This window comes from Megalobrama amblycephala, linkage group LG14 (assembly GCF_018812025.1).
Source record: "Megalobrama amblycephala isolate DHTTF-2021 linkage group LG14, ASM1881202v1, whole genome shotgun sequence".
In the NCBI taxonomy this organism is placed as follows: Eukaryota; Metazoa; Chordata; class Actinopteri; order Cypriniformes; family Xenocyprididae; genus Megalobrama; species Megalobrama amblycephala.
Window position 1 is genome coordinate 15752783 of NC_063057.1, and position 23168 is coordinate 15775950.

The following is a 23168-nucleotide window of genomic DNA, read 5'->3' on the forward strand; positions in this document are numbered from 1 at the left end:
ACTCTGTGTGTGTGTGAGAGAGGGAAAAATAGAGGAATTCAGAGGGCCGTCTCTTGTGGGCTCAGAGAATCTAGAGTCAGAGAAAAATGGTGTAACCTTTCGTCCTCCCAGCCAGAAAACAAAACATTCCTGAGTAACGAACAAAACTATTTTCTCACACTCTCTCTCTCTCTTTCAAACACATACTGACTCATCTACTAAGCATCTATGCCCATATGCTCAAAAACACACATCTCAGCTATCTAAATATGTCTATTGTTTTAACATAAAAGTATTTTAAAATATATTACACTACTGTTCAATTGGCATCGGATCGGTAAGATTTTAGCAATGTCAATTTAAATTGATTAAAAGTGACAGAAAAAACATTTATAATGTTATATAATGTTATTTTTATTCCAAATAAATGCTGTTCTTTTGAACTTTTTAATCATCAAAAATTCCTAAAACACACAAAAAATATTAAGCAGTGCAACAGATTTCAACATTGATAATATTATGAAATGTTTCTTGAGCAGCAAATCAGCATATTAGAATGATTTCTGAAGGATCATGTGACACTGAAGACTGAATTAATGATGCTGAAAATTCAGCTTTACCATCACAGGAATAAAATACATTTTAAAATATATTAAAATAGAAAACAGTTATTCTAAATTGAAATAATATTTCACAATATTGCTAATTTTACTGTATTTTTTATCAAATAAATGCAGCCTTGGTGAGCATAAGAGACTTCTTTCAGAAACATAAAAAAAAATTACAGTCATCAAACATTTGAACGGTAGTGTGTGTGTGTGTGTGTGTGTGTGTGTGTGTGTTTTTCTTTTTTTTAATATTATTATATTAGCGTTAATATAAAATTAATCTAGCTGCTACAAAATAGTCATACCCTGATCTAATTTATTTCTACTTTTCCAAAAGAGGGCATCTCTAAATTTCCCAAAGGAAGGTTTTGGCAGAGTTAGCTCACCTCTGTGTACAGATTTATCCCCAAAGTATAGCCAAGTAAACACACAAAATCATTTAATTAAAGCACTGTCTGCCTCTTGGTCGATAAATGAGGCATTAATTCACAAATGGACACACCAATAGCCTCTTCATATGTATTTATAACAAAACTGACATAAATTCACTTTTTGTGTTCTAAGAGAGAAAGTAATACGAGTTTGGAAAGACATTAGGGTGAGACGATGACAAAAGATGACAAAACTTTCATTTTTACGTGAACTATCCTTTCAAGAACCTGCTCACTTAACTGAATGATAGCTGAAGTACTCTTCAAGTAAATTAGCACAGACTTTCCATAATGTAAAGTCATATGCTATAAAATGGGCCTGTCACAGACTGTCATGTTCTGTTCTGTGAAGATGGAGATCGCCGGTGACAAATCACCTGCAGGTACGTTTGACGCGGATCTTCAATATGTACATGGCAGAGCTGCGTTGAGTGTTTAGATTGATTTTATGTCCTTCCAGATAGAAGAATGATAAATGGAAGCTCTCCACTTTTATTGCATTTACAAATCTGGACAACAGACACAGGCTCAAATGAATGTTCATACAATAGATATGCACACCAAAATCTTTAAATAGGCCCTTAGAACAGCACACAATTTCAAAAAAAACTTTTTTTTTAAACTTTATTCCTGGAGGGTTTCCAACCCTTGTGTTTGTTTGTGTCAGCATAAAAACTATAAAACACTTAGCTTTAAGGGATGGGGCTATAAACAGCCTCTATATAGCAGTGCTGAAATAATAGCATACCCTCTGACACCAAATATATGAGGATTATATTCGGATATGAGTAATGCCCAAGTCATAAAGAGCTCAGCATCCCACACTGCATTGTAATATACGGCATAACGTCCGTGTCACCGGCTGTGTGTCCAGGACTATGTATCACCACTTCTGCACTGCTTATCGCTCCTAAGGTGCTAGACATATTCATTTAGAGAAAAGGATGTAAAATGGAGTGAAAGCAACATTTTAACAGAGTGAAAGGTCACAGCTGTTTGTTATCAACCACCAGCCATCAGTCAGGGTTGTGGGGCGCAAATAATTGAGTTGAGAAAAATTGAGTCCGATTCACTTCCTGAATTTGAGTTGAATTCATTTTAAGCCAATTCAAATCAACTTCCTTTTATGAAATAAAAATGAGCAAACTCAAAAACAGGCCCTTATCATTATTAACAGACTACTGACATTGTAAATGATTGTCGTACACTGTTTTTGTCTCTCCAAAATGCACTCATGCCGGCGGTGAAGGTCTATCCATCAAGCTGATGGTTTAGTGGCTGAAGATTTGAGGTAATTGTTTCTCAGGCTGGTGTGGTCATTAAGAGTGAGGCAGATGGCAGGAGAGAAAGCTGCACTCTTCCTTGCACTGAGACAGCATTTTAACTGCAGGTAAATACAGGCCTTTCACAGAGCTGCTCAGATTCTGCTCAACAACCCCTCCATTAGCCCATCAAGAAGCTGAGATGCGAGGAACAGGTCTGAAACCGTCAAAAACCCTGTTAAGTGTGTATGTGTGCCTCGTCGAGTGCATGGGGACTGTGTGCAGGTGTTTGTACGTTTGTACTAGACTAGTGTAAAGTGTTCATTAGCACTCATTACTAGTGCTTGTTACTGCTCAGGTTTGAACAAACCCCTAAGTATTGAAGTTCAGGTCATCACCCTCCATTTTGGACATGGATGGTACCTTAAACTGTGGCAGCTTGTTGAGGAAAGGTGTGCTATTACATTTCAGATGTACCATTTTCATCTGCCACATGATAAAATGTGACCTTTACTTCACATTTGAGTCACCTTTATTTATATAGCGCTTTATACAATACAGACTGTTTCAAAGCAGCTTTACAGTGATAAACAGGAAAATAATGATTCGGTGATGCAAACAATTAAATTCTTCTGTAAAGCAGCTCTAAAAAGACAACAGTTAACAGTCATTCAGTTGAAATCAGTTCTGTTTTAATTCAATTCGGTTCAATAACTGCGTTCATCAATTATGGAACGAGTTCAATTCCTCTATAAAACAGTCATGTCATTATCCAGCTCAGTTCAGTTTTCATCCAATAGTGTCAGTGCATTCAAGTCAATAATACTGCAGAATATTAGAGAGATAGTTCACCCAAAAATGAAAATTATCCCATAATTTACTCACCCTCAAGCCATTCTAGGTGTATATGACACAAAAATGCATCGCTTCAGTTCAGAAGGTCTTTATTAACACCCTGGAGCCATACAGATTTTGTTTATGATGGATGGATGCGCTTTTTTGGGCTTCAAAAAATGGTACCATTAACTCCCATTATAAAGCTTGGAAGAGCCAGGATATTTTTTTAATACAGCTCTGATTGAGTTTGGCTGAAAGAAGAAAGATATATACACAGCCTGTGGGTGAGTAAATTATGGGATAATTTTCATTTTTGGGTGAGTTATCCCTGTATGTGTCCCCCAACTAAGCAAGCCAAAAGGCAACAGTGGCAAGGAACCCAAACTCCATCACTAACAGAAATGGAGAGGAAAAAAAAAAAAACCTTGGGAAAAACCAAGCTCAGTCAGGGGGGCCAGTTCTCCACTGGCCAAAATGTTTGTATATATCCCACTGGCTTACATTGAAGAACGAACCAAAATCATACCTAAACAGAATGTTTTACACATTTGGGGATAAGCATGTAAGCAACCACCTAGCTGACAAACACTAACAAGACAATTCAGTCTGCCCTTTTAAACAAAACTACCTAAGGCATCAAAGCAAATTCATTGGCTGAAATATATTTTTAGTCTGAAATATATTTTTAGTCTTATTGCAACCATTCAAGTCAGCATGAAACAGAAGTTGCGATAGTCTTTTCTTAAAAAATGGCTTCTCAAACAAGATGAAATGTATGGTGGGACTTGATTTTGACCACTGGGAAATTATTAAATGATTGGATACATAGGCGCCGATCCCGTGCTCGGGGACTGGAGCACCTACGGAAAAATACGAGATATTCTCCATGGATTCTAACAAGTAAAAAATCGATTGCAGCTATCAGAAACGATCCTTATATTAGTTTATTTAAGGCCGTTTCTATGACGTTATTTTAATGGCAAAAGTCGAGAGCGTGTTAAGAGCGCATCCAGTGTTGAGCGAGCACAAATCTCTCAACTCGCAGTCGGATTTCCTTCACCCTCGCGCTCGCTCAGAATCAGAACTCAGAACTGTCCTTGCCCTGTCCCTAAAATGGATTTAAAGTTGCTAGAAGCTTTTAACCACCTGACGTTCATGACTGACTGACGAAATAACAGTGTAGGCTACCTTTAGGTAACGTTATCTTCAAATTTCAGCGAGAGCACGACAACACTCATGAAAAGAATGTGCTTGTTTTTGGTCGAATTCAAATGAAACATCCAGTTGACGTTCATTTGAGTTAAATAATAAGCGATCTGGCGCTGGAACGTGTTGTTTTTGAAATGCTGTGTTACCGTTGTTATAAGTGGAGGAATGGTGACTCGTGTACATACCTTTTTACAGTCTATGGTACATACATGTGCGTCAATCTATCGCGATTCGCTAGACTCTTCTTTCCAGCGAAATCACTATCAAAATGCACACAAATTTGTCCCTGCCATTGATATACAATCATAAATAAACTTATTTGATCTTAATGAGAAAAAAAAAACTATGCGAGGGCGGATTCGAACCGTGATAATTAGAGCACAGCTGAACTTCTGACTCTATTGACAAAAATTCTACCACAAGACCAATGGTGAATACTAAAACTAAGTGCGTATTTGTCTAAAATATAATAGTAGTACGATACTAATATTGTAATGTAGCTGTAAGGATGAAACTATAACATTAAAAAAAGGGGGGGGGGGGGGTTACTGGGCACCCACCGGCAGAAACATAAATCGGCGCCTATGATTGGATATTTATGTGATTTGCTACTGCTGTGATCTCATGTGAGTGACAGATTGTCCCGCCCTCGCACCAGTAAACATGTCATCAGAGAAGAGGTGTCATTGTAAGAGGGAGGGGAAGTTATTTTGATTGGCACATGAATTAAAAAAAATAAAAATAACGAAGTGCACGGATAAGTCATTTATAATAAATACTGCAATATTCCATTAAAAATAAGAATTCTTAATTTTGATTTCATGGTGACTATAATGTCTTTTAAATTATGTAACATATGAGTCTGAAGCTAAACAATTCTCATTTCTTTTTTCTATTAGCTTACATTTTTCTCAGCATTAGCTTAGCATACCATTAGCACAGCATGCTAGATTAGCCTAGACTATACACAAGTTACTTACCTTACGTGTAATCACTGAAATACTTAAAGTCTATGTAAACCAGAAATTGCTACCAAATTTACTTTAGTATTGTGATGCATTTCCAAATGAAAACGGAAAATTGAATGGGAAAAAATAGAGGGCACCTCCTAGTGGTTGAGCAGTTGTTGCCCAATGGTTAGGGAGTCGGACTTGTAACCCGAAGGTCACGGGTTTGAGCCTCAGTACCGGCAGGAAATGTAGGTGGGAGGAGTGAATGAACAGCGCTCTCTTCTACTCTCATTACCCACAACTAAGGTGCCCTTGAGCAAGGCATCTAACCCCCAATCACTCCTTGGGTGTGTGTTCACGGTGAAATGTGTTTCCAATTGGATGGGTGAAATGCAGAGCTCAAATTCTGAGTATGGGACACCATACTTGGCCACATGTTACATCACTTTCACTTTTTCACTTTCTAGTACACCCTAGCTTGCAGCAGGGGAGTGGTTAAGTCGTCAAATTGACACCAGCAGAGATGGAACGCCATTTCAGAGGTAAAGCAAATTTTCAGATTTTGACTAAAGATTACAAACATTTTTTAATATCGATTAGCCTGCATGGATTAATTACTGTACGACTCATGACTAGTAATATGCCCTAACAAAGTAAATAGGGTCAGTTTTTATTTAATGCAGACTTTGAGGGTTTTAATGTAGAGACTTGCATTGGATATTGGCTAGGTTAGCATGCGATGCTAACGTATACTAAGTATACTAAGCGGTGAGCTGACAAAGATTAAAGGTGCCTTAGAATTAAAAATTGAATTTAGTTCAGTACATGGAAATGACACACAGTGAGTCTCAAACTCCATTGTTTCCTCCTTCTTATATAAATCTCATTTGTTTAAAAGACCTCCGAAGAACAGGCGAATCTCAACATAACACCGACTGTTACGTAACAGTCGGGATCATTAATATATACGCCCCCCAATATTTGCATATGCCAGCCCATGATCGAGGCATTACACAAGGGCAGCCAGTATTAACGTCTGGATGTGCACAGCTGAATCAACAGACTAGGTGAGCAAGCAAGAACAATAGCGAAAAATGGCAGATGGAGCAATAATAACTGACATGATCCACGATAACATGATATTTTTTAGTGATATTTGTAAATTGTCTTTCTAAATGTTTCGTTAGCATGTTGCTAATGTACTGTTAAATGTGGTTAAAGTTACCATCGTTTCTTACTGTATACACAGAGACAAGAGAGCTGTCGCTATTTTCATTTTTAAACACTTGCAGTCTGTATAAATCATAAACACAACTTCATTCTTTATAAATCTCTCCAACAGTGTAGCATTAGCTGTTAGCCACAGAGCATAGCCTCAAACTCATTCAGAATCAAATGTAAACATCCAAATAAATACAATACTCACATAATCTGACACATGCATGCAGTATGCATGACCAACACTTTGTAAAGATCCATTTTGAGGGTTATATTAGCTGTGTAAACTTTGTTTATGCACTGTTTAAGGCAAGCGCGAGCTCCGTGGGCAGGGAGCGTGAGCAATTAAAGGGGCCGCAACCTGAATCGGCGCATTTCTAATTATGCCCCAAAATTGGCAGTTAAAAAAATTAATTAAAAAAATCTATGGGGTATTTTGAGCTGAAACTTCACAGACACATTCAGGGGACACCTTAGACTTATATTACATCTTGTAAAAAAACATTCGATGGCACCTTTAAATTTGCTGTTAGGGTGTCTGTGTATAGTACCTGCTCATTAACTCTGCTGTGGGACGGCCCGTGGTGGATCAGTATCTGGACTATGTCCACGTCACCTCTCCATGCGGCCAGATGCAGAGGAAAACAGCCCTTACTGTCTGCCACATTAGTAGAAGCTTCAAACTGCAACAACTTCAACACCACCTCCCTGAGAGAAAGACAAATAAGAAAGATTTCATGTTTTTGTAATTGTGTGGGGGCGATTTTCATCCTTAAACAGAGAAAATCCCATAAATCTTCTGCGGTACTATTTAACTTCGCAGGCACAATATGAAGGGGGTAATTGTGCTCTAATCTCAATAATACATAATTCATGTTAAGCAAAATCCCTCTCTCACTCTGGCCTCATTCTTAAGGCAAATGTTTAAGCCATCCATAAACCTTAAACCAGTCTAATTACATCCCTGCTTTAAAAAAATCTGCCTAATCTGACACCGCCCCATCTCATAAACCCCTCACTAATCAAATATAACTCTACCCACCCTAATATACTGTAGCTGTTTTCTCACAAACCCTGCCCTAATCGGACCCCACCCCCATTTTATAAACCCCGCCCTAATCTGACATCACAGTCTTCTAATCCTGATGAACAGTATGTGAGCTGGATTACACCTCTGGAATCTCAAGTAATCCTGACGTCTAGCGCGTTCCCTTTTTAAGTCCATAACACCATGTTGGAAGGGAGTGATTGTCTGAGATGTTCTGGACTGAATGTGTGCAAAGCTTTTTATGTGTAAACGTTCATTCATTTGATAGAGCATTAACTGATTTACATCTTGATTAAGCTGTTGACTTTTCAAGAACCTGTAAATGAATTAGAGAATATGAGTGTGTTACCTGTGTCCGTTTAGAGACGCGTGGTGCAGAGGTGTGTATCCTGAGCCGTCTGCACAGTTCACATTGAGGCCTCTCCACATACTGCAGAAGAGAAGAGATATTGCTTAGTACAGATCAAAAAAGACATCAATACAAAACACCTACCACAAAACCATATACATACAGCATATTTCATGAGTTATTTCTGTAAAGAGCTGAGCTGAGAGCTGATACAGCAGAGATTGAGTAAACTACACTCATGCCAAGATTGCTATGGGACTCTCCCATTTCTCACGATCTCCAGAGGACCTTAAATGCTGCTTAGAGAACATACACACACACATTTCTTATAAACTAGGCCAATCAAATCTTAATAAAAATACAAAATACACAAATGTGTTAAAATATTGCAGTAAACATATTTAATATCTTACATTAACACATTAAGTATGATAGCCCTAAAAATGTTGTATTATTTATAAATTATTGTATTATTATTTATATGTCCTCAAAGAGAGGTTTTGTCAGATTTAGCTAAATTTCTAGGACATTATTCCTAGACACTTTACACTATATAATTCATTCTTCAATAAATATTTTTTGTTCAAAAAGTTGTTCCTTTTCCAATTCAAGAATAAACAGAAAGCACACTCTATGAATTTGTTGTTATATAAGAGATTGTGGTATGTTTATGGTATATATATATATATATTACAGTACTGTGCAAAAGTCTAAGTCACGTCAGTATTTTCACCCCCCCAAAAACGTTTTTAAGCCAGTTATTTATATCTTTTGCTGTAGTGTGTCAATAGGAAATATCCGTTCACATTTCCAAACATTCATTTTGCCATTAATTGTAATAATCCAGTGAGATTTTTGAATAAACAATAAGACTGATAACAGCTGGTGCTCTACATGGAGATCAGAGCTCACCATCATCAAATCCATCTGTGATTACATGAAGAAACATATGAAACTGAGACAAACCAAATCCAGAAGCACTGTGGCCATGTCTCCAAGAGATTTTAAGAAACCTGCCTCCAAAGCTACCTGAAAAATGATGCCCAAGTGTACCTGGACAAGAGCTGTTTTAAATGCAAAGGATGGTCACACAAAATATTGTTTTGATTTAGTTAATATAAGTTAATTGATAAATAAAATCTATTTATAACAGTATTTTTTAAAAACATCCTCACTTTACAGCATTTTTACACAAGTGCCTAAAACTCTTCACAGTACTGTATCTTTGCAGGTTGGTTTCTTCAAGCATCTTAGAGACACAGTTGTCCTGGATTTAGTTTGTCTCAGTTTCATCTGTTTCTTCATGTAATCACAGACGGATTCGATGATGGTGAGATCAGATCACTGGGTGGAGCACCGGCTGTTGTCTACGGAAGAGGATTAGGGCCAAGCAATAATAAAAAAATAAAACCATCTCGAGATTAAAGTTGTTAAATTTCGAGAAAAAACTCGTTAAATTTTGAGAAAAAACTCGTTACATTTCAAGAAAAAAGTCGAGATAAAGTGTTGAGAATAAACTCGTTAAATTACGAGAAAAAAGTCGAGATAAAATGTTGAGAATAAACTCATTAAATTACGAGAATAAACTCATTAAATTACGATTAAAAAGTCGTTAAATTACGAGAAAAAAGTCGTTAAATTACGAGAACAAAGTCGTTAAATTACGAGAACAAAGTCGTTAAATTACGAGAACAAAGTCGAGATAAAATGTTGAGAATAAAATCATTAAATTACGAGAATAAACTCATTAAATTACGATAAAAAAGTCGTTAAATTACGAGAACAAAGTCGTTAAATTATGAGAACAAATTCGTTAAATTATGAGAAAAATGACGTTAAATTTCGAGAAAAAAGTCAAGATAAAATGTTGAGAATAATGTCATTAAATTAACTAATTTATTCTCGTAATTTAACGAATTTGTTCTCGTAATTTAACGTCTTTTTTCTCGTAATTTAATACGTTTATTCTCATAATTTAATGACTTTATTCTCAATATTTTATCTCGACTTTTTTCTCGAAATTTAACGAGTTTGTTCTCGTAATTTAACGACTTTTTTCTCGTAATTTAACGACTTTTTTCTCGTAATTTAACAACATTTTTCTCATAATTTAACGAATTTGTTCTCGTAATTTAATGACTATTCTCAACATTTTATCTCGACTTTTTTCTTGAAATTTAACACGTTTTTTCTCGTAATTTAATGAGTTTATTCTCAACGTTTTATCTCAACCTTTTTCTCGAAATTTAACGAGTTTTTTCTCGAAATTTAACAACTTTAATCTCGAGATGGTTTTATTTTTTTTATTATTGCTTGGCCCTAATCCTCTTCCGTAGTTGTCAGACTCCTTGTGTATTCAAAAATCTCACTGGATTATTACAATTAATGGCAAAATGAATGTTTGGAAATGTGAACGGATAGTTCCTATTGACACACTACAGCAAAAGATATAAATAACTGGCTTAAAACCTTTTTTTGGGGGGTGAAAATACTGACGTGCCTAAGACTTTTGCACAGTACTGTATATAGGATTGTTGATTCATAGTTTAATCCAGGCTACTGTAAGTAATACTTTCTGATACTTTCACTGTATTTCACGCACACACACACACACACGCACACACACACACACACACACACACACACACACGCACACACACATACACGTTAATGCCTGAGAACAGTTGCAGTTGAAGTCCATAACTAGAACATGAGGAGTCAATAGTACTGATGTCTAGACTGATAAGTAGACTCACCCCAGACAGACATGAGGAGGACACGGCCCACGATCCACGATATGACTCACAACATGACTGACCAATCACAGGACAACGGGAAACACGCATGCACACACACACACACACACACACACACACACACACACACACACACACACACACACACACAGTGTCCCATGCTGCCATAAATAGACATTCCAATAGTTTGCAGAAACAACATTAGACAGAGGAGCATGAGAAAACTTCTTAACCTAACTCAAAGGACAAAGACTGAGAGTGTGTGAGACTGTGAGAGAGAACCAGAATTATCAGGAACCTTTAAATGAGTATTTTGGGTTCTGTTTATCTCAACACAACATAGAAAATCATTCTGACTCACCCCTTAATAAATTCTAGTTATTAATTGACAATTCAGGATACAGAAATCATGAATTTCTAATTCATAAATTTAAAGGGTACCTATTATGCCACTTTTCACAAGATGAAATACAAGTCTCTGGTGTCTCCAGAATGTGTCTGTGAAGTTTCAGCTCAAAATACCCCACAGATCATTTATTATAGCTTGTCAAATTTGCTCCTATTTGGGTGTGAGCAAAACATGCCGTTTTTGTGTGTGTCCCTTTAAATACAAATGAGCTGCTGCTCCCGCCCCCTTTCCAGAAGAGGGTGGAGCTTTAACAGCTTGCAATTCGGTTGCTCAACAACAACAAAGCTGGAGAATCTCATGCAGCCAAAATGACGATTGTCAGTAACGGTGTTCAGCCTTACATTGAAACAGAGCTGGAAACAGAGACTCAGGAAGAAGTTACAACTTTTAGAATGCAGCTAGACATTTCTGAATGGTTAGTGGATACATTTTTGTAGTTGCTGTGGAGTTGATTCAACTCATCGACTAGCATGTGCCGTCATGTTAATCTTTTGTCTAAATCCAGCATTGAATTGACCCTCTTTTGTGAAGCAGTCCGGCGTAAAATGACGGCATGACAACAACACTCTACTACAACAGCTCTTCCTCTTCTCTAAAGCAGCCCAACATGGCCTCACCCCCTTGTTGCATGTTTCCAGGGGCAGGGTATGTGTAAATTTTAGATTTTAGGGTTTGTGATGTCACTAATCTGGGAAGAAACTCATTGTAGTCCCTGCCAGCCGTTTGTTGTAGTCCTTAAAAAAAGCGATTTCTGTGAAAGAAAATATCTCCCTTTGCATTGAACGTAGAGCATCGTAACTTTGCAGATGTTGTTTATGCTCTAAAAGCAACATTACACACTAACTGAAGTTAAAAAAGTGAAACAAACGTCATTTGCCCATTACTGCAAGTGTAAATTTAGTTTGCTTTTATAAATAAAGGGACAGGTCAAAACTTTTTCTGTGTTAATTCACAGAAGCCACCTTTACAGCTGAACTTATACTGAACACGAAACATCCCTTGAACTTCAGGCATACAAAGCAAGTACTACAGACACCATCAAACATCAACCTGAGAGTCTATCAATCAAAACCCCCCTCAGAAATTCTGTTTCATTCAGATGAGCTGCTCAATTAGGCACAGACATCATGCATTTTATTTGTTTACCACTGATGTGTCTTTGAAGGACCTTTGTGCAGTCGTACACATCAAAGGAACATCAGAGAAGATATAAATCGAGTTAGTTAAAAGCATTAGATCAAGCTGCAAAACAAGGCCGTTCCTCAACGGATTAGGCAAATATGCAGGGAATTTCCTCCACATACTGAGAATCAGCTACGTCAAATGTTCATTCCCTCTGCATTCAGCAGAGGTCACGGTCCGCAGCAGTGTGACTGCGATGTGGCTGGGTGGATGTGAGATAGAAGGACTGAGATAAAAGTATAATATTGTGACAAATGGGAATCTGAGCATCTTTTCCCTCTCCTCCCTCAGAGTGAGGGAAAGCCCTGCCTTTGCTGTGAGTGTATGACTCATCCTGTGTGTGGAGAGCACCGGGGTGCTGCACTGCATACAGTATATCAGTATCACCCAACCTGACACACACACACACACACACACACACAGCAGCGCAGAACTAATTGGCATAGCTACACACTCTGGAATCTTGAGTAGTTGGAAGCGCATGAGGGAGGGTTATTGAAGAGGATGATATGAATAGACGTGGAGAAGTCGAAAGAGAGCGAAATGCTTAAATAAGCTCCGACTGAGAATTGACAACTGCTCTCTAGAAACACAGTCGCAAAAAACAAACTTAAAATATCTCACACAGACAAACAATGCTAAAACGCTATGCACCATTTTTAATGTTTGTGTCTCTTACACTCACCAAGGCTGCATTTATGTGATCAAAAAAACTGTAAAAACAGTAATATTATGAAGTATTATTAAAAGTTTTCTATTTTAATACATTTTAAATTGTAATTTATTCCTGTGATGGCAAAGCTGAATTTTCAGCACCATTACTCCAGTCTTCAGTGTCACACGATCCTTCAGAAATCATTCTAATATGCTGATTTGATGCTCAAAAATGTCTTATCATTATCAATGTTGAGTTGCATGTTGATTCTTTGATGAATAAAAACAGCATTTACTTCAAAAAGAAATCTTTGCAATATTACAAATGTCTCTACTGTCACATTTGATCAATGAATCCTTGCTGAATAAAAGCATTGTCTTTCAAAAAAAATCTACTGACTTCAGAAGTTTGAATAGTACTGGTAGTGTACATATTTTTTGAAAGAAATGTGAGTGGTGCACAGACATTTCATGTGTCAAAAACTGCTGAATCATTCATTCATTCACTGTTGACTACATAGTGAACTTCACATAGCTCCCTATATGAGGAAAGAGTGACTAAAAATGAGTGTATGTAGACACAGCTCCAGATGATATTGCATAGTTTGTATGACATAACAAACATGTTGAAATCTAAATGACGAAAAAATCTAGTTGACAACCAAATCTGAACATTCTGTTGTTTACAGTGTCCCAAATGATGTACTATACTGTAACGCAGTTCGTAAACGGGAAGAAGGAGGCGGGAACCGGCAAACGTTCAAACAAAACTTTAATGTAAAAATAAACAAAGAACAAAACGAAAGTAATGCCGGCAGACGTCCGCGAGGGTCACACAAACATAATAAAACATAAAATAAAGTCCAGGCCTGGTCCTCTCTCGTCCGTCACAGTCGTCGCTCCTCCTTTTATGCTCCCGGAGCTCCTCCGTGAGAGACTCAAGGCCGGTGCGCCTCCCAGGTGATGCTCGTTATCACTTGCGTCACCGGCCCTGGTCGCCACATATATACTCTCAGAAAATAAAGTACATAATTGTACCTTTAGGGGTACAATGGCTTGTCACTGGGGCTGTACCCTCAAGGGTACAGCTTTTGTACCTTTGGCATAGGATTCCCAATGCTTGAGAACATATGTACCTTGAGGTCCAATAATAAGCCCTATGGGGTACGTTAATGTAGATTGTACCTTGGGGGACAGAAATGGACTCCTACTGTACCCCTATTTCTGACAGTGTACAGTCTGCACTTATACTACACACTATGTATGAATGATGTGTGTACTGTAGTATATTCTCAAATGGAACAAGCATTTAAAGTTTTCCAGTTCCACGCCATTAGCATATTTAGCCCCTCTGCTATTAAGTGAAAGCTGGGACCTTTACATGCATTAAAGGATTAGTTCACTTCAGAATTAAAATTTCCTGGTAATTTACTCACCCCCATGTCATCCAAGATGTTCATGGCTTTCTTTCTTCAGTCGAAAAAAAAAACTGAGGCTTTTGAGGAAAACATTCCAGAATTTTTCTCCATATAGTGGACTTCAATGGTTACCAATGGTTTGAAGGTCCAAATTGCAGTTTCAGTGCAGCTTCAAAGCTCTACACGATCCCAGCCAAGGAATAAGTGTCTTATCTAGCGAAACGATTGGTCATTTTCTAAAAAAAATAAAAACTTATATACTTTTTAACCACAAATGCTCATCTTTCACTGTTCTGCGATGCACATTACCTAATCATGTTGGAAAGATCATGCTTGACGTAGGCGGTCAACCGACGTAGTACCGACCCAGCGGTAGAGTAGGGCGAAAAACTCCATTTCATTTTTCCACCAACTTCAAAATCGTCCGACATTGTTGTTTTACTTTTTTAATAAGTGAAGTTCCTAAACATAATTTAGGGAGGAGCGAGTGCATCTAATCTTCCGATCAACAGCCAGAGTATATAAGCAGCTGCTTACCTCTCTTCAGTCTCAGCTGTTCCAGCATCCCTCCACCTCCCCAAACTCCAACTTCATCTCAGGTACCTTGCCCTATGTAATCATATACTATATTTATTCACTGGGGGGGGGTATATCAGAGCTCGAGTTGAAGCTGCTTCATCGAGCCCCTCCTCAGTGGACAGCAAGCCAAATTAGCTAACCTAATACCCTAAAGATTATATGGGCAAACAAACTTGTTAAAGAACGTTTGACATAGTCTTTGCATGTTTGCTTTGTAAACACTTGGTCAGTACTTCCGCCTACGTGACTCATGACCTTTACAATGGGATTATGTAATGCGTGGTGCATCACAGAGCTAGTGCAAGACGAGCATTTGTGGGGTTTCTTTAGAAAATGACAAATTGTTTCACTAGACAAGACCCTTATTCCTCAGCTGTGATCGTGTAGAGCCCTTTGAAGCTGCACTGAAACTGCAGTTTGGACCTTCAAACCAACCACTGAAGTCCACTATATGGAGGAAAATCCTGAAACGTTTTCCTCAAAAACCTTAATTTCTTTTTGACTGAATAAAGAAAGACATGAACATCTTGGATGACATGGGGGTGAGTAAATTATCAGAAAATTTTAATTCTGAAGTGAACTAATCCTTTGAATGTGATGGCGTACAAGTATGTAAAATGGGACACAACCATATAAATCACATAATTTGAGTCATCAATACATCAGGCCTGTTAAGATGCGTTCACATTTACCATTGATTGGCAAATTTCCGCAGATAAATTACAGTAATTCCAATCCATGTGAACAGAAATTTCGCAAAACATTTCCCCATGCAGATTTCGCAACAGATTTGGCCACGTTGACTAACAGAAACTTGGTTTGATAGTGACTTCTGTGTGAGCTGTGCTTCATAATGCTATACTATTTACAATAGACAATGAAACTTTTTAGTGCCGTGAAATTTTGTTAATGCGACCACATCATTGCACACCAAAGTGTATTACTTAAGAGTAACAGACATGCTTTTGAAACTGTATGTTTCGAAACTGTATGTTTGCTTTCGAATGTGTACTCACTCTCAACATCGTCTATTGTGTTTTTGTTTTTTTTGTTTTTAAAACTAAGGTCAAAACAAAACATGAGGCTTCTTGCATCCTGATTGGTCGATTGGCCCATATAGTTTGAAGAGACTCAATCAGATTGTGCGTCAGATTGATTGGCAGGGTCTGCCGATGCCCCATCCTTTCATTTCCACTGAAGGATAATTAAAACCAGACACGAGCAATCAATAACCGCACCATACCCCGAGGGCACAGGAAATGCACTGATGTCATTGATTCTCCCATGAGCCCTCTGAGCGTTATTGGGCGTGTGTGGCCTCCTTATGAGAGATCACAGACATATGAACAAGCTCAACAAAGTCTGGCACGGCTCAAGTTGGTGTTAATTATACCTCGTCAAATCTTTCATGTCTACCTGCAGTCTGTTTCATAACACGCAGCCATTTCTCAGTTCAATCTAATTACAGAAAATCATTTTGATTAATGATGGGGCAATTTGTTGTTACATACATCATCAGTGCAGGAAACCTGACACGAGCGCATGCACGCTCAGCAAATGAATCAGCCCACGAGGAAAGTTTCCACGTCTGTGTGTGTAAATGTGTTAAACAGATTTTGTACATGCAGCGCTGCCAAACTATCTTAGCAGAAGCCGAATTTAGATTTTAACAAGATGCTCTCCACGTAAGCAAAGCTTAATCGGAAAGCCCAACACAAGGGAGCTGTATGAATCCCTCAGGCCTACCAGAGTCTTAATCACTACTTGAAGGACAAACAATGACTACACAAGCAAGGATGTAGTAAGAACATAATGTGCTTGTGACATCTGTGCTAAAGGCCAGTTGAGTGTGGAGTACTGTATATATTCTGTGGTAACTTCTTACCAGAGTTCTCACCAGTGTTTGACCACTGCTATCCCACAATGCATGCCGCCTCCCTGACCAGCCAGTCACAAATGGGCTTCAGTTTGGAAACTGTATGTTTACAGTACCTCTGTACTAACCGAGAATGCTGCAATGCTGTCTTGATTCTACATATTTTCTAAGGCAAAAGCCCAAAAAACTCCACAAGCCACACAAAGTTGCTAATGTTGCTAAGCTAACAGTGTGATACTTGTGTGTAAGTACAAAATGCATAAACAAAAATTGTATATCAGGTTAAACAGGCATTTGTTCATTAGATTGAACTATTTAATCATTATTTTTTATAATGAAGGCTAAAATTATTGTAATAGAGTTGCTAATGTTGCTAAGCTAACAGTGTGATACTCATGTGTAAGCTTAAAAATACATAAACAAAAATTGTATTTCAGGTTAAACAGGCATTTGTTCATTAGATTGATCTATTTTAATCACTATTTTTGATAATGAAGGCTAAAATTATTGTAATAGAGTTGCGAATGTTGCTAAGCTAACAGTGTGATACTCGTGTGTAAGAACAAAAATACATAAACAAAAATTGTATATCAGGTTAAATAGGCATTTGTTCATTAGATTGAACTATTTAATCACTATTTTTTATAATGAAGGCTAAAATTATTGTAATAGAGTTGTGAATGTTGCTAAGGTAACAGTGTGATACTCATGTGTAAGTACAAAATGCATAAACAAATATAGCTGCAAGCAGCAATTACGGGGCCAAGCACAAAAGCGGCACAATAAGCCAGCCAACATGGCTTTGAGCATCAGACCACCTGCAACAGTGAGTAATTAAAGACCTATTAAGACCATTTTAGGCAAAAGAGCTGAATAATGATAAAAAATGAGTATTTACTGGTTTATCACATTCCACCAATAGGTGGCGCTGTGACCAAATTAATGTGGTATGGTCACAATGAGGAGACAATGACACTTACAAAGTTTGGTGTCAATATATCAAAGCATTGCAGAGATACAGCTTCAAGACTGGATTTTGCATCATTTCTCAAATTCGTTGCTCCGGTATACGAAAACGGTTTGACATATCGACTTGAAATCCATAACTTTTTGTTGGCATGGTCTGAAGATGATATGGTTCGATTTTGGTGCAAATTGGAGCAACGGTCTAGGAGGAGTTCGAAAAAGTATGTTTTTAAAGAAAACCAATATGGCGGACAGGAAGTACAGCCGACTATGGCAAATTTGATATTTATGTTCTCAGCATGACCCAAGGAATCTACTGAGACCAGTTTCATTACAATTGGTTAATATAGTCAAAAGTTATTAGCATTTTTGTAAATTTTCTTATAACTTTTGACCACAAGGTGGCGCTGGTCCGAAACCCCTCAGGCTCCTTCAGGGCATTGTCCTGATGAGCCATACTGAGTTTCGTATCGATATGCTAATGTGTTCATAATATACAGCGTTTTAACACAAAATTCAAAATGGCTGACGGCCAAAATGGCCGATATGGGAAAATTGGATATCATTCGACTCAACATGATGCCTCGAATCTAACGAGACCAGATTTATGATTTTTGGTCAAACCCATCAGAAGTTATAAGCAAAAATAGCCATTTTTCATATCTCCACTCCAGTAGATGACGCTGCACTGAAACACTGCATAATGCCTCAGGTCATGCTTGTGATGACATGTACCAAGTTTGGTCTGAATCAAGCGGCAACCTCCCCCTTTCTCTTGTGAAGCCAATACGGAAGTAAATTAAACTGCGATTCATCGACTGGCCGCTAGGGACAGGCTCCAAAAGAGAGCAGAATCTCATTCCCATGTTAAATTGGCCAAGTTTATAGCAGAAAAAACATGTTTACAAGTTGGTTCAAATTGTGGTTTTGGTCTATACTGCTATTTTTGCCCTTCATGACAACTCTGAGGGGGGTGAATTTTTTTATAACTTATCCGTTTAAATTATATTAAGCCTTAAAGTTCTGCATAATTAAGGGCGTGGTCACTTGAGTGACAGGTATATTGCGCTGCTGTCTGTGAGCCGTCATTACCTCAGCTGCCGCTGAATTTGGCATCTCAGCCGTATTTGTGCTCGATTATTTTATACAATTATAAAATATGGCTTGCTGCATAATATTCGAGACTGATGTGTGTCTGCGTAGATGTGCATGCATGGGGAAGAGACACAGAACACACGTTGTTGGATCGTGGCATAGGCTGAAAGTTTTGGTTGTGAGATTTACTACAATGACAATAGCGGGAGGATATCAAAATCCGACAGCACTGCTTGGATATTATAACTAAAACTGCTGCACTATTTTGAAAAAAATATACTTTGGACATAGGCTCATTTGTTTGTTAGATACGATCGTATACAGTTTTACAACATAAACGCTGCTCAGATTGCATCCTTTCTTGAAGAACGATGACAGAGAGCAGATCATTCAGAAGAAATGTGACATGTTTTTTTGTTTTGCAATGGACACTCATATTTTACCCAAGTGCCACAGATTGGATTCATCTCGCGATCTCTATTTCATTATAAAGGTATGAAGTCCCATTTGATTTTCCATGTTGTTATTTGCACAACCAACACTACTGGTGTTGGAGGATCTATATCTTAAACACCGTAGATTGACAGTAAACCTTTAGAACGTTCTGATGATAAAACTTATCTTCATTAATATTTTAGATTGTATCTAAGATAGATAGATAGCTCCTTTGCTGATAACATGGTCGCGTCGAGCTAGGCGGGCGTGGTTTCAGCAACCAGTCACATCAGCTCAAACCACCTCCCCGCCTCTTTGCCCATTTTCAGTTATCCGGGAGTGACGTGCGGTGACGCGCAGCTAAGATGGCCGCGGCCTCATTTACGCGTCAAAACTGCTGTTCAGAACTCTATGGGTGATGTCACGGACGCTACGTCCATATTTTTTTACAGTCTATGGTCTGAATACAATAAAGCAGTGCAGAGATACAGCTTCAAGAGTGTGTTTTGCATCATGCCTCAAATTTGTTACTTCGCTATATAAAAACTATTTGACATATCAACTTGAAATCCATAACTTTTTGTCGGCATGGTCTGAAGATGATACAATTCGATTTTGGTGAAAATCGGAGCAACGGTCTAGGAGGAGTTCGAAAAAGTAGGTTTTTAAAGAAAAACAATACGGCGGACAGGAAGTTCGGCCGACTATGGCAAATTTGATATCTATGTTCTCAGCATGACCCAAGGAATCTACTGAGGAGTTTCATTACAATTGGTTAATACATTCAAAAGTTATTAGCATTTTAGTAAAGTTATAACTTTTGACCACAAGGTGGCGCTGTGACAAAACTTTTTGAGTATTGTAAGGGCATGGTGCCAAAGACCCATACCGAGTTTAGTAACGATACGCTAATGCGTTCGTAAAATACAGCATTTTAGCATAAAATTCAAAATGGCCGACGGTCAAAATGTTCGATATGGGAAAATTGGATATCATTTGACTCGGCATGATGCCCCGAATATAACGAATCCAAATTTATGATTTTTGGACAAACCCATCAGAAGAACGGAAGAAGCGGAATAATAATAATAATAAGAGTACGGAACGCCAACAGTTACAATAGGTGCCTAAGCACCTTCGGTGCTTGGCCCCTAAAAATTGTATTTCAGGTTAAACAGGCATTTGTTCATTAGACTGAACTATTTTAATCACTATTTTTGATATTGAAGGCTAAAATTATTGTAATAGAGTTGCTAATGTTGCTAACAGTGTGATACTGTTACTGCTAACATTTTTGACATAATAATAATGATACGAAGTAGAAGAAATGTTTCTTGAGCAGAAAATTAACACATTAGAATGATTTCTGAAGGAACATGTGACACTGAAGACTGGAATAATGATGCTGAAAACTCAGCTTTGCCACCACAGGAATAATTTACATTTTCATTTGTTTTCAAATAGAAAACAGTTCTTTTAAATTGTAATAATATTTCATAATATTACTGTTTTTACTGTATTTTGCAGCCTTTGCTAGCATAAGAGACTTTTTTCAAAAACATAAAAAAAAAATCGTACCAACTTTTGAGCGGTAGTGTATTTTTTTTTTTTCACTGAACTGGTTCCAATGCATTTTGGAATCGCCTTCTACAGGAAGGATGGATGTGATTCTGCATTGGATTTTGGCAGCATAATTATGTTCTCCACCTTTTGGAACAGTTTCTTCATTGGGAGCATGCCAATGACACCTTAAAAAGCTGCCTAAATAGGCAGCTCACTAAATTTCAGAGCAGTGCTTTAGTGTTTTTGCATAGACTGTGGGTTCTATATATAAATATTAAAAAGTAACATTAAACCAAGCACACATATCATGTAGAATCATCATCCTAAGCATTTAGAAACACAATGTGCTGATGCACTGCATTGAGGTTGTCATCAGTGCTTGCAAGATGACTAAACTGAACTCCATGGTCTTAATCTAGATTTAGCTTTGATCTACATGAGAAGAAAGTGTGGGAGAAGAACCAGGTCTGACCACACCAAGCACTTATGTTATGAGCCTGACCTGACCTTAACTATTGATTACCGATCTAAGAGATGAAGAGACTATGCTCTCCTCCTCTATTGGTCTTAGTGTCCATCCTGCCGAGGATCAAACAGATGAATCTCCAGGGCATCAGAGGGGGCAGAGATCCATCACCTCGCTGTAGTTACCTACAATGACCTGGAGACTGATTACTGAGAGTGATCCAGGTCATCAGTCAGTCACGGGAGGACAGTTGCATATGCTGACATCCTGTCTGCATAACAAAGAGCTTATCTGAGCAATTACAGGCCACAAGATACATAAACATAAAACAGGCACACACAAACATGGCTATATATGGAATTTGTTATGCTGCTGCATCTCTAAAACAAGCTTTACTTCTCTAAACAAGCATAAACATGCAAGGAGACGTGTTTTTGTATATGCACGAATCTCAAAAATAGCATCTTACACCTGTGCCATTCACTATGGTAACCAGCTGACAGTTCAGACATGATGGGATAGACAGTTGAAAGGGGGATGTTTGTAATGATAGCAGCTGTGTGGTTTCTACATGTCCTCTTCCGAGAGAACGCTGCCGTCAACGCTACAGACCCATCACGTCACAAACACACACGTGTCCCCCGCACGTCACGCACTCAATTGTCTTACCAATGTAAAAAATAACCTTTTTGAAAGAATATATTTCACTGTCTATGACTGCAGACTGTCAAAAACATAAAACATCATACCACGCACAGGAAAATGTGTCAAAATCAGCAATCTAGCTAGGGAGCAATGTCTCTCAGAGAGAGATGCATATTGTGTTTTCCTAATATCAACATGGCTGTGAATCGGAAGTCTAGTGACATCGTGGTGATATTCGGGGGGAAGAAACAACGATTATGAGTGTGATGTTGCTTTTATACAACTGAAGAAGTTAATATTGAGCAACTTACATTTTAGGCTCAATATTGCTAGTTGCTTTGGCTGTTTTTGCTTAGTTTTAGCCACGGAGATATCGGTGCGCGTCGGTGTTTATCAGTGAATCAGAGTTTTGGAGGGAATCGGTTGAATAATGATTCGATAATAATTCAACTCACTCGTGAATGAACCTGCGATTTGAACAAATCGTTTGAATTAATGATTCAAATACTAGTTAAAGGGTTAGTTCACCCAAAAATGAAAATAATGTCATTAATTACCCTCATGTTGTTCTACACCCATAAGACCTTCATTCGTCTTCGGAACATAAATTAAGATATTTTGATGCCTGCATAGCCAGTAATGACATCTTCTCTCAAGATCCAGAAAGGTACTAAAAACATATTTAAAAGAGTTCATGTGAATTCAGTGGTTCTATCTTAATATTATAAAGCGACAAGAATACTTTTTGTGCCCAAAAAACAAAATAACAACTTTTCAACAATATAGTGATGAGTGATTTCAAAACACTCCTTCGGAGCTTTACGAATTGATTCAGTGATTCGGATCTCCTATCAAACGGCTAAACTGTCTTTGTCACTCCGAGTCACAGATTTGATTTGTAAAGCTCCAAACCAGTGTTTTGAAATCACTATATTGTTGAAAAGTCGTATTGTTGAAATATTCTCATCGCTTTAATATTAATATTGAACCACTGAACTCACATGAACTGATTTAAATATGTTTTTATTAGCTTTCTGGATCTTGAGAGAGGAAATGTCATTGCTTTGAATGCAGGCCTCACTGAGCCATTGGATTTAATCAAAATATCTTATTTTGTGTTCTGAAGATGAACAAAGGTCTTATGGGTGTAGAACAACATGAGGGTGAGTAATAATTGACATTATTTTCATTTTTTGGTGAACTAACCCTTTAATAGATGCATCGGAGCTGCGC

The 23168-nt window shown here is 37.8% G+C and overlaps 1 protein-coding gene across 4 annotated transcripts in view; it reads right to left on the bottom strand.

Annotated features, from left to right (window-relative positions):
- Positions 1 to 23168, bottom strand: part of anks1b (ankyrin repeat and sterile alpha motif domain containing 1B) — a 238722-nt gene that overhangs the window by 169735 nt on the left and 45819 nt on the right. For all 4 annotated transcript variants that reach the window (XM_048154392.1, XM_048154391.1, XM_048154390.1 and 1 more), the window contains exons 2-3: positions 7892 to 7972; positions 7046 to 7202 (exon numbers count right to left, since the gene is read on the bottom strand). In XM_048154392.1, the coding sequence (XP_048010349.1) occupies positions 7046 to 7202; positions 7892 to 7972 (238 nt within the window). The remainder of the gene's footprint in view (positions 1 to 7045; positions 7203 to 7891; positions 7973 to 23168) is intronic.